We start from the raw sequence: 12,739 nt of genomic DNA, 5'->3' as shown, positions 1-12,739 counted from the left end.
CTACCGGGGATGTGCCCGCAACCAAGGTACATGCCCCTGACCAAAATCGAACCCGGGACCTTTCAGTCCACAGACCGACACTCTACCACTGAGCCAAACCGGTTTCGGCTCACCCATGATTTTTGGCATTTGCTAGCACTTCCTGCCTGAATCAAACACCAGGATGGTGGTTGCAAAATGGGGCTTCCCTAGCTTTCAATTCTGTGTTAATTCAGCTGTTTGCATCCCAGAGAAGGTCTCCTTTTGCCAATATGTCTTTCTATAAATAAAAATAAAAATAAAAATTTTTTTAATTGATTTCAGAGAGGAAGAGAGGGAGAGATACAAGCAGCAATGTTGAGAATCATCGATCAGCTGCCTCCTGCACGCCCCCTACTGGGGATCACACTCACAACCGGGGCCTGCGCCCGCGCCCTGATGGGAATCAAACTGGGACCTCCTGGTTCATGGGTCGATGCTCAACCACTGAGCTACACCTGCCCGGGCGCCAATGAGTCTTGAACGCCGCTCCGAACTTGCTTCTTTTGTTGTTGTTGCTGTTTAAACAGAGGTGTAGAGTTACCCAAAAAATTTTTTTAAAAAGGTGTAGAGCTCATGGGCATGGGCAGTCACTAGCTAGATTTCACAGTGACACCCACTTACGGCACAGATTGCAAAGCTGCCCTATGAATGGTGATGGTTTAGGAAAATACTCAGCTGGTCCTGTCTCCAAGCAATGTCCCAACTTCCTGACTCCAGGGGGAGAGATTTATGAAGGAAAGGAGGACCCCCTCCCCCTGCCTGACCTGCTGCCCTTTGACCCCTCCCCCCCCAGGCTGGCCTCCAGCTGTGTGAGTTCCGAGGGCCTGGCCCCCCTGGCGTCTGCTCTGAGCCTGTGTGACCACCTGGAGGAGCTGGAGTGAGTCTCAGGGAGGAGGGGTCTGGGAGGGGCTGAGGGCCAGCGGTGGAGGGGGGGACAGGGAAGCGGGGTTTTGGGGAGCTGGGGAGTAGAGGTCAGAGGATCACTTTCTCCCTGAGGAGTCAGGGTGTGGCCTGGGGAGGGCTGAGCCCTCTGTTCTTGGTCCCACCTCCACCTCTCCTCCAGTGCCCTGGGCTTGCATGCTTCATCTGTAACCTGGTTGTGCCCTTCTCTGCCCAGGTGGCTGTGGGTGAACAGAAAAGATCACTGTGTGGGGGGGTGGGGGGATGAGGGGGTAAGGGGATGGGGGTGTGGGGGGTGTCCCTTGCTCCGGCCTCCTCTTCGGCAGCCCTCACTCAGGGCATCATGTCTTAGCCCGGCCATGCCCCCTCCTCCAGGACCCCGGAGCCTGGCCGTTGGAGCCAGGAATGCCCCCAGGGAGCTGGGCAGGAGGGCTGGCTAGGATGGGCTCCTGCGGGCACAGAGGGGTCCAGGCTGGGCAGGCTTGCCTCACCCGCTCCTTGTGCCTGGTCCCCCCACAGCTTGTCTAACAATCAGCTCGGCGAGGCAGCCACCCAGGTGCTGATGGCCCTCAAATGCAAGAGCAGGCTGAAGAGGCTGGAGTAAGTGCTGTGCTTGGTGCCGGGAAGGGCCGGGGGAGCGGGCCTGGCCACCTGGCAGCTTTTGGGAACACGAACCATCCAATCCCTGCCCGGCCCGGCGAGCTGGACGCCCTCCTTTTTACTCCCCGACCTGGCTCTGAGGGCCGTCCCAGTGCTTGCTCACGCCAACCCACCCCAAGCCGGAAATGCACTGGCATCGACCCATGAACCAAGAGGTTACCGGTTTGACTCCTGGTTGGGGCACATGCACAGGGTTTCAGGCTCAACCCCAGGAGGGGGGTGTGCAGGAGGCAGCCCAACCCCAGCCATGCCAAGGCCTCCTCCGACTCCTCCCCTCCAGCCTCAGCCACTTCCCCCTGGACGACTCCACGCTGGCCGTGCTCACACGAGAACTGCGCTGCATGACCCGCCTGCAGAGCCTCTGGTAAGTGCCCACGCAGCCCCGTGGGCGTGGGCGGGAGGACTGGATCTCCACAGGGACCTCCGGCCCAGGAGGTGCTGTGCCCTGTCCTTGGGACATTCCTGCATCCTGCCCGCTGGTGCCACTGCCCCTGCCTTTCCATGCCACCAGCTCCACGAGGTACCTGCTCTGGGGCCCCGACCACACTGAGTAGTGAAGGTCTAGACCAGCGATTTCAACCTTTTCCATCTCGTGTCACACAGACACATTACTAACATGGCACACCAGAAAAAGGATACATGTTTTGCCAATGTGACCAAAGAAACGTGTATAACTTTTTAAAATATGTTTTTATTGATTGGAGAGAGAGAGGAAGGGAGAGGGCTAGAGAGAGAGAACCATCATTGACTGGCTGCCTCCTGCACACCCCCTCCTGGGGTTGAGCCTGAAACCCCAGGCATGTGCCCCAACCAGGAATCAAACCGGTAACCTCTTGGCTCATGCGTCGACGCTCCACCACTGAGCCACACCGGTGGAGCAAGGGCATAGTTTTGATTCCTTCACACCAGACAGCTGTTGTTGTGTTGGCTGTTGTCGTGTGTTTTTTTATTTGACAATCTAACGGAAAAGAAGCCAGTGCTCTTGACTACACAGTCAGGTATGTTGCATGTTCTTGTATGTGCCCCGACTGGGATTGAACCCACACCCCTGGCATGTCAGGACGATGCTCTAGCTCCGTGGTCAGCAAACTGCGGCTCGAGAGCCACATGCGGCTTTTGGCCGCTTGAGTGTGGCTCTTCCACAAAATACCACGGCCTGGGTGAGTCTAAGTTTAAAAAATGGGGCTCTCAAAAGAAATGTCCATCTTTGTCCTGTTGATACTGGGCTCTGGTGACTAATGAGTTTGCAGACCACGGCTCTAGCCGCCGGCGCTGCCTGGCCAGGGCAGGTGTTGCGTGTTAAGAACTCCTGCGGCACACCGGCTGAAAGTCTCTGGTCCAGACTCAGACCTGGTGACCTTGACAGTCTGAGCTGGGGGAGTGGCCTGTCCCTGCCCCAGGCCCCAGGACACTTTGGAGGGGGGAGAGGACAAAAGCAAGAGGCTCCTTGAAGACACTCCTCACGTGTCGGTGACATGCAGCCGTAACCCCTGATGTAGGGCCCGGGAGACCCAGTGGCGGGAGGTGAGGATGCTGATGGCAGCAGGAGGCATGTAGGGCAGACATCTGGCAGGACCTGGCAGACACGGATAGGGGTTTGGCGTCCTCACCCAGCACAGTGTGAGGGACCTCTTCAGAGGCAGCCGCGGCCTGTCTCCAGATGTCAGCCTCCTCCTGGTCTGGGACCTGGTGTAGGATGGGGCCGGGCGTGGGAACCCACAAGCTGGGGGCAGGCGGCTGTTTCCAGTTCCGCTGTTTGTCTCTGCAAGCCTGAGCCACAACCAGATGGGAGACAAGGGTGCCCGGCACTTGGCCGCCGTCCTGCCCCGGCTGCCTGAGCTCCGGAGGATAGAGTGAGTGGCCGGCCCTCCCCACGGGGGCCCTGGGTGTTGGGGGTCGGGGGGGTGCCCCGTGGTCTGAGGAGACCCTGGCTTCTGCCTCAGGCTGAACTTCAATGTCAGTGCCAGCCGGCGGGCCTGGGTTCCCTCCCGCCTTGCTTGCATTGGGACCGCGAGCGGCCCAGCCCCTGCCCCACTCCGGGCCTTTCTGCCCCACCAGCCTGGGAGGGTGTGCAGGGGCGGTGGGTGCTGTCTCTTAGGGCCCCGGGAGATGAGGGTGTCTGAGGGTCTGATGTCTGCCCCCTCCCCGCAGCCTCTCAGCGAATGGCATCGGCCGGGCTGGGGGAGTGCGGCTGGTGAAGTCCCTTGCCCTCTGCAAGCACCTGGAGGAGCTGCTGTGAGTGTGTGGGGGAGGGGGGGTGGGGGGGGCGAAGAGGAGGACTGGCCTCCACCCGCTGTGTCCTCACCCCCCACCTGGCCCTCATCTCCCCGGGGAGGCGCAGGGCCGGGCCTGAGGCAGCCAGCCCGCCCGGTGCTTAGCCTCCTCCCTCCTCTTTTTTCTTTCTTTCTTTCTTTCTTTCTTTCTTTCTTTCTTTCTTTCTTTCTTTCTTTCTTTCTTTCTTCTTCCTTCCTTCCTTCCTTCCTTCCTTCCTTCCCTTCCTTCTTCCTTCCTTCTCCTTCCTTCCTTCCTTCTCTTCCTTTCTTCTTCTTTCTTCTTCTTCCTTCCTTCCTTCCTTCCTTCCTTCCTTCCTTCCTTCCTTCCCCTTTCTTTCTTTCTTTCTTTCTTTCTTTCTTTCTTTCTTTCTTTCTGTTTGTTTTGTGTTGTTGTTGTTGTTGTTTGAAGCATTACAAATAGTAGTGCATATGTCTCCTTTTTCCCCCTTGACCTACCCCCAACCTCCCCTATCCCCCCAGTATATGCCTTCACCTCCCCCCCCCCCACCGTCTTGTATCCATTGGTTGTGTTTATATGCATGCACACAAGTCCTTCGGTTGATCTCTTACAGGCCCCCCCCCCCACCTCCCTTGCCTTCCGGCTCTAGTTTGACAGTCTGTTCAACGGTTCTTTATCTCTATAACTATTTTCCCCCATTTCTTCTCTTTGAAAAATCTTGCAACTGCAGGCTAGAAATAAACATATAATAACGGAAAACGTTTGAGTACCAATTTCAATGTCCAGCTCCTCCCTCCTCTTCCTCCAGGCTCAGCTGCAACGCCATGGGGGACCTCATCACCCTGAAGCTGACCCTGGGGCTGGCCCAGCGCCTCAGAGTCCTGCAGTGAGTGTCCCCGCCCGTGGTGTGTGCGGGCTAGTGGGCGGGGCTCCCCCATAAGCGTGTGGGGGTCAGGGGCCTCAGCCATTGGGCTGCCCTGTCTGCAGACTCAGGGGTCCCAGGTTCGATTCCAGTCAAGGGCATGTACCTGGGTTGCGGGCACATTCCCGGGGGGGGGGGGGGGGGGTGTGCAGGAGGCAGCTCATCAATGTTTGTCTCTCATCGATGTTTCTAACTCTCTATCCCTCTCCCTTCCTCTCTGTAACAAAAATCAATAATATATATATATATGTATGTATATGTGTGTGTGTGTGTGTGTGTGTGTGTGTGTGTATATATATATATATATATATATATATATATATTTTTTTTTTTTTTTTTTTTTTTTTTAAGTTACACGGCTCTGAGCCAACCTCCCTCATACACAGCCAGGCCTTCAGCTCGGGGTCTCAGACTCCGCAGCCAGGGTCCCCGATGCCCCCTGGGTCCTGTGTGGCTGGGCAGGGCCGTTACCCAGAGACCGTCTGAGGTCTGGCAGAACAGCCCGAGACAAGGCTGGGAGTGGGGGATCCAGCTCCCCTAACCCCCGACATGGTTCCCCAAGAGATTCCCCTTCCCCCTCCCCTCTCCCCAGCCTGCGGTCCAGCCGTCTGGGCCCAGCGGAGGCGCTGAGCCTGGGCCTGGCCCTGGATGGATGCCCACGTTTGGAAGAGATCAGGTGAGTGGGCACCTTGGAGCCTGGGCACGGGGACGGGAGGGGGCGTCCGGGGGCTCTGCTCACAGCGTCTCTGCCCACAGCTTGGCAGAGAACAGCCTGGCCGGACAGGTCCTCCACTTCCATCAGGGGCTCCCGCTGCTGAGGCAGATAGAGTAAGTAGCCCCCCGAACCCCTGGAGCTGGGCGGGAGGGTGGGGGGCAGCCCTCTCTGACACCTGGGAAGGCCTTTCTTTTTTTAAAAATGTTTTGAGAGAGAGAGAGAGAGAGAGAGAGAGAGAGAGAGAGAGAGAGAGAGACATCAATGAGAGAAACATCCATCTGCTGCCTCCTGTCCGCCCCCTCCTAGGGATGGAGCCTGCAACCCGGGCCTGTGCCCTGACTGGGAATCAATCTGGTGACCTCTCGGCTCCTGGGCCGATGCTCGTGCACAGAGCCACACCAGCCAGGCGGGAAAGCCTCTGAAGTGACAGAGGGGGAGCACTTTTCTAAGCCTCCCCACGCGCCCCGGCCCCCGGTCACTCTGCTGCCTCCTGCTCCGCGTACAGCCGCAGGGAAGGGGCTGGGAGCTGGCCCTGACTCAGACACCTCCACCCCGTCCCGTCCCTCTCGTTCCCCAGCCTGGTTTCCTGTGAGATCGACGACCAGGCTGCCCAGCTCCTCATCGCCAGCTTCGCGCTCTGCCCGGCCCTGGAAGAAATCCTGTGAGTGCTGGCCCCGGGGCCAGGAACTGCTCCCTCCCCCAGAGCCCTCCGGCTGCTGACTGGGAAGCTCATTCTTGCTCAGTTGGGCCCTGTGTCCACAGCCTTTTGTGCCCGTATCCCTGCCTGTGAGTGGCGGGAGGACCCTAGAGGCTCTTTGCCCCTTTGGGAGGGGGCTGGATAGGCCGCCTGGCCTGGCTTATGGGACCTTGATTTACAAACCACCTGTTGGAAGTGAAGAGTAGCTGAAGCCAGCAGGCCTCCCTCCTGCCCACTGGCCTTGCCCCCCACACCCGCTCCCTGGGCAATCAGAGGCATTCAAACCTTGCCCCGCCGACATGGCTCAGTGGTAGAGCGTCGTCCTATGAACCAGGAGGTCATGGTTTGATTCCTGTTCAGGGCGCAGGCCCGGGTTGTAGGCTTGATCCTCAGTGTGGGGCGTGCAGGAGGCAGCCGATCAATGATTCTCTCTGATCATTGATGTTTCTGTCTCTCTTCCTCTCCCTTCCTCTCTGAAGTCAATCGTGTGTGTGTGTGTGTGTGTGTGTGTGTGTGTGTGTGAAAATAGGCAACAAATAACAGAGGTGCATGGATGTGACAAGAGTCACGATGGAGCACGTGTGTGGTGGGAGTTGGGACCATGACATCATTTCCGCTGCCTGGGTCTGAAGGATGACCAGCTTGGGAATGGGTTTGTGGGGAGCAGGGAGCCACCTTGAGAAGTCCTTGGGGGAGGGCACACGGCACCCCATCAGGGACCTCTGGCGCCTGTTGGCACCACCCTTCCCATCCGCCACCTCGTCCTCACGCCCCACCTCCCAGCTCTCCTGATGCCGACCTGGCCCCTGTCCCGCAGGCTGTCCTGGAACCTGCTGGGGGACGAGGCGGCTGCCAAACTGGCCCAGGTCCTGCCTCGGCTGCAGCGGCTGAAGAGTGTGGAGTAAGAGGGGCTATTCTGGGAAGCCAGAGGGGGCGGGAGGGCCAGAGGCCAAGGATCAGGCCTCTGCCTCCAGGAAGCCCTCCGTGCCCTAGCCCTAGCCCTAAGCCTAACCCTAACCTCTAAACCCTAAGCCGTTCTAACCCCTAACCCCTTACCCTCACCCTCACCTTTGTCCCCTGACCATTGACCCCCTCACCTTTAGCCTTTTACCCTTGACCTTTGACCCTGACCCTTGCCCCTAACACCTGATAGCCCTAACAACCCTAACCTCAAACCCTAGTCCCTTGACACTAGATCCTTGACCACTGACCTCTGACCTTTGACCCCCTTACCACTGACCTTTGACCCTGACCCCTGATTTTTGACCAATGGCCCTGGCATTTGACCTGTGACCATGACCTTTGGTTCCTGAACTTTGAAACCTGACCTCTGACCTCTGACCATAACCCTCAACAGCCGTACCAATCCTAATCATAACCTTAACCCTACTCTCTTGATCTAGATCCTTGACCCCCCCCAACTGTTGACCCTTGGCCCTGGCCTTTGATCTTTGACCCATGACCTTTCACCTTTGGTTCTAACCCTTGATTCTTGACTCTAACCTTGTCAACCCTGACAACCCTAAACCCAACCCTAACCCTAGACCCTAACCCTAGATTCTTAACCATTGACCCTTGACTCCTCATCTTTGACCATTGACTTTTGACCCTTGACCGTCCATCTCTCCCCTTGCTCTGCTGCGCCTCGGGAAGCCTGGAGAAGAATCGGATCACAGCGTATGGAGCCTGGCTCCTGGCTGAAGGGCTGGCGGAGAACGCCGGCATCCACGTCATCCGGTAACGGACCTGCTGGGGCTGGGACGGCGGGCAGGCGGGTGGCCTCACCGACCCCTGCAGGGTACGGGGGCCGGGGATGGGACTTGTCGAGGAGACTAGGGCCACTCCACCAGGAATCTGGCAGCAAGTAAGCCTTGTCACATCCCACCGCTGCCGTCCCCAGTTGTGTCACTTGGCCTCCGTGATTCACCCGCTCCCAGCCTCGCCTGCCTCGCCCATCCATGGGGATCAGGATAGCGTTCACCTCAGAGAGCTGCTGAGAGGGCCAGTGAGCGGCAGAGCCCGAGCACAGTTTCTGGCTCACAGTCAGCACTCGCTCTGCTGGCTCTGACCAGAGGCACCGCACTCGGGTGCAGAGGCCGCGCACTGCGCGAGGGCATGGCACCGAAGGCACCATGCACCTCGAGGGCATGCTAGACGGCCAGCAGACAACAGCGAAGCACTTTGTTCTAGAAAAACCAGCAGGTCACGACCATTTCAGACAATGCAAGTAAAGTGTCTTTCAGAAGGGGGCTTTAACCCTAGCCAGTTTGGCTCAGTGGACAGAGCCTCAGCCTGAGGACTGAGAAGGGTCCCGGGTTCGATTCCGGTCCAGGGCACGCACCTCGGTTGCAAGATTGATCCCTGGCCCTGGTCAGGGCACATGCGGGAGGCAGCCAATCGATGTGTCTCTCTCATAGATGCTTCTCTCTGTCTCTCCCCCTCTCTCCCCCTCTCTAAAAAGCAATGGAAAGGTGCCCTCGGGTGAGGATTAACAACAAACAGCGGAGCTTTGCTCTGACTTGGCAGGATGTGTTCTCTGGCAGGAAGACTGACCTTTGATACCTGACCTCTGACCTCTGACCATAACCCTCAACAGCCCTAAGAATCCTAACCATAACCCTTTCCCTAGTCTCTTGACCTAGATCCTTGACCCCCCCCCCCCAACCTTTAACCCTTGACCCCTGGCCTCGTGGTGGTCCAGGCTGGGGGTCTAACTACCTACAAAAGTCAGGGGGGTGGTGGCAAACACCCTCTCGCTGGGTGGCCCTGCCCAGTGTCTCTGGACACAGCTCTCCCCCGGGCGGCCTCGGTCTCCCGTCTGCAGGTAGGACAGGGAGGCAGAGACAGGAGGATGGGCGCTGAGTGTCCGTCTCTGTGTCCGCAGCCTCTGGAATAACCGCATCCCCCCGGACGTGGCCCGGCACCTGCAGAGCCGGGAGCCCCGGCTGGACTTCGCTTTCTTCCCCAGCGAGCGGCCGGCGCCTGCGGGGACCTGAGGGCCACCTCATCCCCTTTGAATCCAGCCACGTGACGCCATGCCTGCCCCCGCCTGGATGGGGGCTCAGGAGGAGCCTCAGCGGGCGCCCCTGTCCCTGCCCCAGGACGGGGGGGAGGGGAGGACACACGTGTCCTGCGACAGCCTTCAGGGAGGACTTTGTGAGAACCGAGAGCCTCGTGTGGCCCTGAGACGACCTTGCATTCCATGTGGCATGCGTGACCGGTAGGGACATGTGGCATCATGAGTGTGTCATGTGATGTATGACACAGAAGGTCACCTATGGCAGAGTTCCATGTGACATTACACGGAACTTGCCGTGTGGCCTGTGGCTCAGGGTCAGGGGTCCTAGCACTACACGTGATAGGGATTGGTGGTTCATATAAAACACATGACACACGTCCATGTCCTATAGGACACGTGGCTGGCCCGATGCCCTTGGGCTGGTCCAAGATCTAAGTTATTACTTTTTAAAAAAAAACAAGCGTGTATTTATAGATGGCACTTCCAGAGCAGCTAAGTAAGCCAGAGCCCGTCTTCCACCCGGGACTGGAGCGAGGCGAGTGTCTGAGCACTGACCGGCCCTGTGAACCGAGACAGGGTCTTCAGGGGAGCCCCCTCCTGCCTCAGGTCTTAGCTTCCCCATCTGTAGACGGGTGACTCCTCCCCTTCAGTGCTGACCTCCGGGGGGGAGCCAGCTTGGCCTGTGGATGGAGGGGGCCCAGTCTGTCCTGCGTAAGGGACAAAGCCAGGCCTAGGGTAACGAGGCGAGGCCATGGGGTCCGGCCACTACCTCCGGGACACCCGGGGAGCTCCTCGGGGCCGCACATGTTACACGGTGCTCCTGTTACTCCCCAGAGGGCGCCAGGGCGGCCCCAAGACCCTCTAAGCCACGTGTGACCAATAAACGGGACGGCCTCCCAGCCTCCAGTCCGACTCGGATGTGTCCCGTGTTTTGTGACCCGGGAAGCGACCTCCCCGAAGTCAGCGGTGGTGAGCCCCGGGGAGCAGAGTAGGACCGCAGAACAGAGACGAGCACTGGCTAAGGAGCCAGGGGTCAGGTCTGTGCTCTGTCTGCGTATGGACATGCGATCCAAGCCACCTCCTCTCGCCAGGCCCCACCTGCCCCCCGAGGGGGTTAAAGAAGCTCAACGTGTTAGAAACCGTCCTTGTGTGACTGGCCTTCTACGTGAACTCTTTCCTGAACTCGTTGTCAAATATTTAAAGTCGGGAGCCTTTGTATCAAAATGCAGACCTTCAACCTGTCTTAGGGGCTAGTCCAGCATTCTCACTCAGGGGAGAGCGAGAGAGGAAAACCGGTTGCCTCCCGCACATGCCCCGATGGGGGGCGGGGGTGGGGCGATAGTGAGGCGGTGGTGGTGGTGGAGATCTAACCTGCAGCCCAGGTATGTGCCCTTGACCCGGAGCTGAGCCCACGGCCATTCTGGTGCGCAGGGCGGTGCTCTAACCACTGGGCTCTCCTGCCAGGGCTGGCGGTGCCCTTTCGATGTGGCCCATACCCCTCCGTTTCCTGCAGTCCCAACCACTCCCCGGTGATCCTCCCTCCCGTGTGCTGCTTGCCTGGTTCTTTCGAGAGTCTGGAAGCTTCTGGCTTAGAGGGTCTGTCTCCACAGGCAGGTGGTGCATGGCTTTGAAAGTCAGACGGGCCTAGAATGGACTATGGTGTGACCCTAAGCCGGGGGCTATTTCTGTGCAGAAGTTAGTAACAATCCCTGACCCCCCGGGACTTTTGGAGGGGTCAAGGGAAGCAAGGTATGCAGTCCCTAGTACAAAGAGGTAACTTACATGCTAGTTACATCCCCCTTTTAGGGTTCAATATCATGTGAGGGAGAGATGCTTGGAATGATAGGAAAACAGCACCTCCTCCTGGTCACCTGTGGGTCTCAGAGGAACTTTCCTCAAAAGTGGCCACGCACGGTGAAAAGCTGGCAGGAAAGGTGCAGCTACAGCAGAGCACCACGAGAGGGCAGGCTGGCCCAGATTTCTGAGATCACCTCTTTCCCGTTAGGCCCGGAAGGGAGTTAGGTGATGCCAGGGGCTGCCCCCAGCCTGGTGGTGCCTCCCCTGGAAGGCTCAGCCCTGATCTTTGCCAACCTCCACATTGACCTTTGACCCAACCCCCGCTGAGTGTGAGGGGAAAGTCCTCTGGCCGAGTGCCAAACACCACACCCCCTGTGCGGAGCCAGGGCACACCTGGCGCCAGGTGAGGCCGCCAGCCTCGTCATGGGAAAGGGGGTGGGCAGATGGAAGATCCAAGAAGTTCACCTGGAAACTTTGAGCCCAAAGTTCCGTCCCCCCTTCCCGGGAGACGATGCCAAGGTGGCCTTGGGCCCTCAGGGTGCACCCTCATGCCAAGGGAGTCGTGCTGCCCCCAGTGTTTGCCCAAGACTGGAGGGTGAGTCCCTCAGAGCCCGCCAATGCCCTGCCCGGCCGGCGTGGCTCCGTGGCTGAGCATGGACTACAAACCAGGAGGTCAGGGTTTGATTCCCAGGCAGGGCACAGGCCTGGATTACGGGCTCCGTCCCCAGTCGGGGGCGTGCAGGAAGCAGCCGATCAGTGATTCTCCTTCATCATTGATGAAATTGGGAATTGAACAGGGACCTCATAGTTCATGCTTTTGTGGCTTTCTCCCCTCCCTCCCCCACCCCGCCCCACCCCCAGTTTTACTGAGATATAATCAGCGTACACACTGTAAGTTTAAGGGTACGCCATGATTATGTTGGAGGCGGCTGGAAGGGCGCCAGGTGCTAGACCAGTGAGTCAGACCAAACCTGGGTTTAGTGGCCTCGGTCCTTAGGGTCTGGCTAGGAGAGAATTCAAACTGTGAGAGAACATCTATGGGGTAAGTCACAGAGGTAGAAGCAGCAATTCCTGGGAGAAATGGGCTTAGCAACCAGGTTCCAGAGGTAAAGGAAGGGCCTTGGGGCTTGGGCGTGGGGAAGCGGAGGGTAACGTGCCTGGGGAGGGGGAGGGAAGAGAGGGAAAGAAGGGGGAACACACTGGCTCCTCCATCCTAAGGGTGTTCAGGGCGGAGGTTTTAGGGGAGGTCCCAGAAAGCCTCCATAGCATATTGGGTAGCTTGCCAGGTGTGTCCATTCAGGGTTGTGGTCTCCACTGGCTGATTGGCCGGCACCAGGGCAGCTGGTCCTGATGTCACAATGGCTGGTTTGGTTGCTTATCCGGTGCGCAGACGGACAGACGGATTGGCGACACCAGGGCAGGGCTCATTATTCAAGGCAGCTGGACCTAGGTCCACCCTGGCGGGCTTGGCTGCTTATCTGGGCCTGGAGCTGACATACCCCTGGGGCCTAGGAGTTCTCTCTGGGGCTTTCCATTTCCATCGCGGTGACCTCCTGACCCCGCTCACATGCGTCTAACTGCCTGGAGCCATTTAACGAGCAAGTTTCGTGAGATGATTCTCACAACCAGTTGAGTCGACATGGTGTAGGCAGCAGGGAGGACGCAATAGAACACTCAGCAGTTTTCCAGGTGAGTCCCTTTAGGGTTGTGGTCTCCACTGACGGATGGGCCGGCCCCGGGGCAGCTGGTCCTGAGGTCAGCCATGGCTGGTTGGGC

The 12,739-nt window shown here is 58.5% G+C and overlaps 1 protein-coding gene across 2 annotated transcripts in view; it reads left to right on the top strand.

Annotated features, from left to right (window-relative positions):
* NLRC5 (NLR family CARD domain containing 5) overlaps positions 1-10,065 on the top strand; it is a 65,298-nt gene extending 55,233 nt beyond the window's left edge. For both annotated transcript variants that reach the window (XM_045582841.1, XM_036440291.2), the window contains 12 exons: positions 815-898; positions 1,441-1,521; positions 1,862-1,945; positions 3,351-3,434; positions 3,733-3,816; positions 4,622-4,699; positions 5,328-5,411; positions 5,492-5,563; positions 6,028-6,111; positions 6,965-7,048; positions 7,801-7,884; positions 9,032-10,065. In XM_045582841.1, the coding sequence (XP_045438797.1) occupies positions 815-898; positions 1,441-1,521; positions 1,862-1,945; positions 3,351-3,434; positions 3,733-3,816; positions 4,622-4,699; positions 5,328-5,411; positions 5,492-5,563; positions 6,028-6,111; positions 6,965-7,048; positions 7,801-7,884; positions 9,032-9,143 (1,015 nt within the window). In that variant the 3' untranslated portion in view covers positions 9,144-10,065. The remainder of the gene's footprint in view (positions 1-814; positions 899-1,440; positions 1,522-1,861; positions 1,946-3,350; positions 3,435-3,732; positions 3,817-4,621; positions 4,700-5,327; positions 5,412-5,491; positions 5,564-6,027; positions 6,112-6,964; positions 7,049-7,800; positions 7,885-9,031) is intronic.
* Positions 10,066-12,739: the final 2,674 nt, after the last annotated feature.

Source organism: Pipistrellus kuhlii, unplaced genomic scaffold (genome assembly GCF_014108245.1).
Source record: "Pipistrellus kuhlii isolate mPipKuh1 unplaced genomic scaffold, mPipKuh1.p scaffold_m20_p_17, whole genome shotgun sequence".
In the NCBI taxonomy this organism is placed as follows: Eukaryota; Metazoa; Chordata; class Mammalia; order Chiroptera; family Vespertilionidae; genus Pipistrellus; species Pipistrellus kuhlii.
Note: the sequence above shows the minus strand (reverse complement) of the source record. Positions and strands in the feature narration are given on the sequence as shown.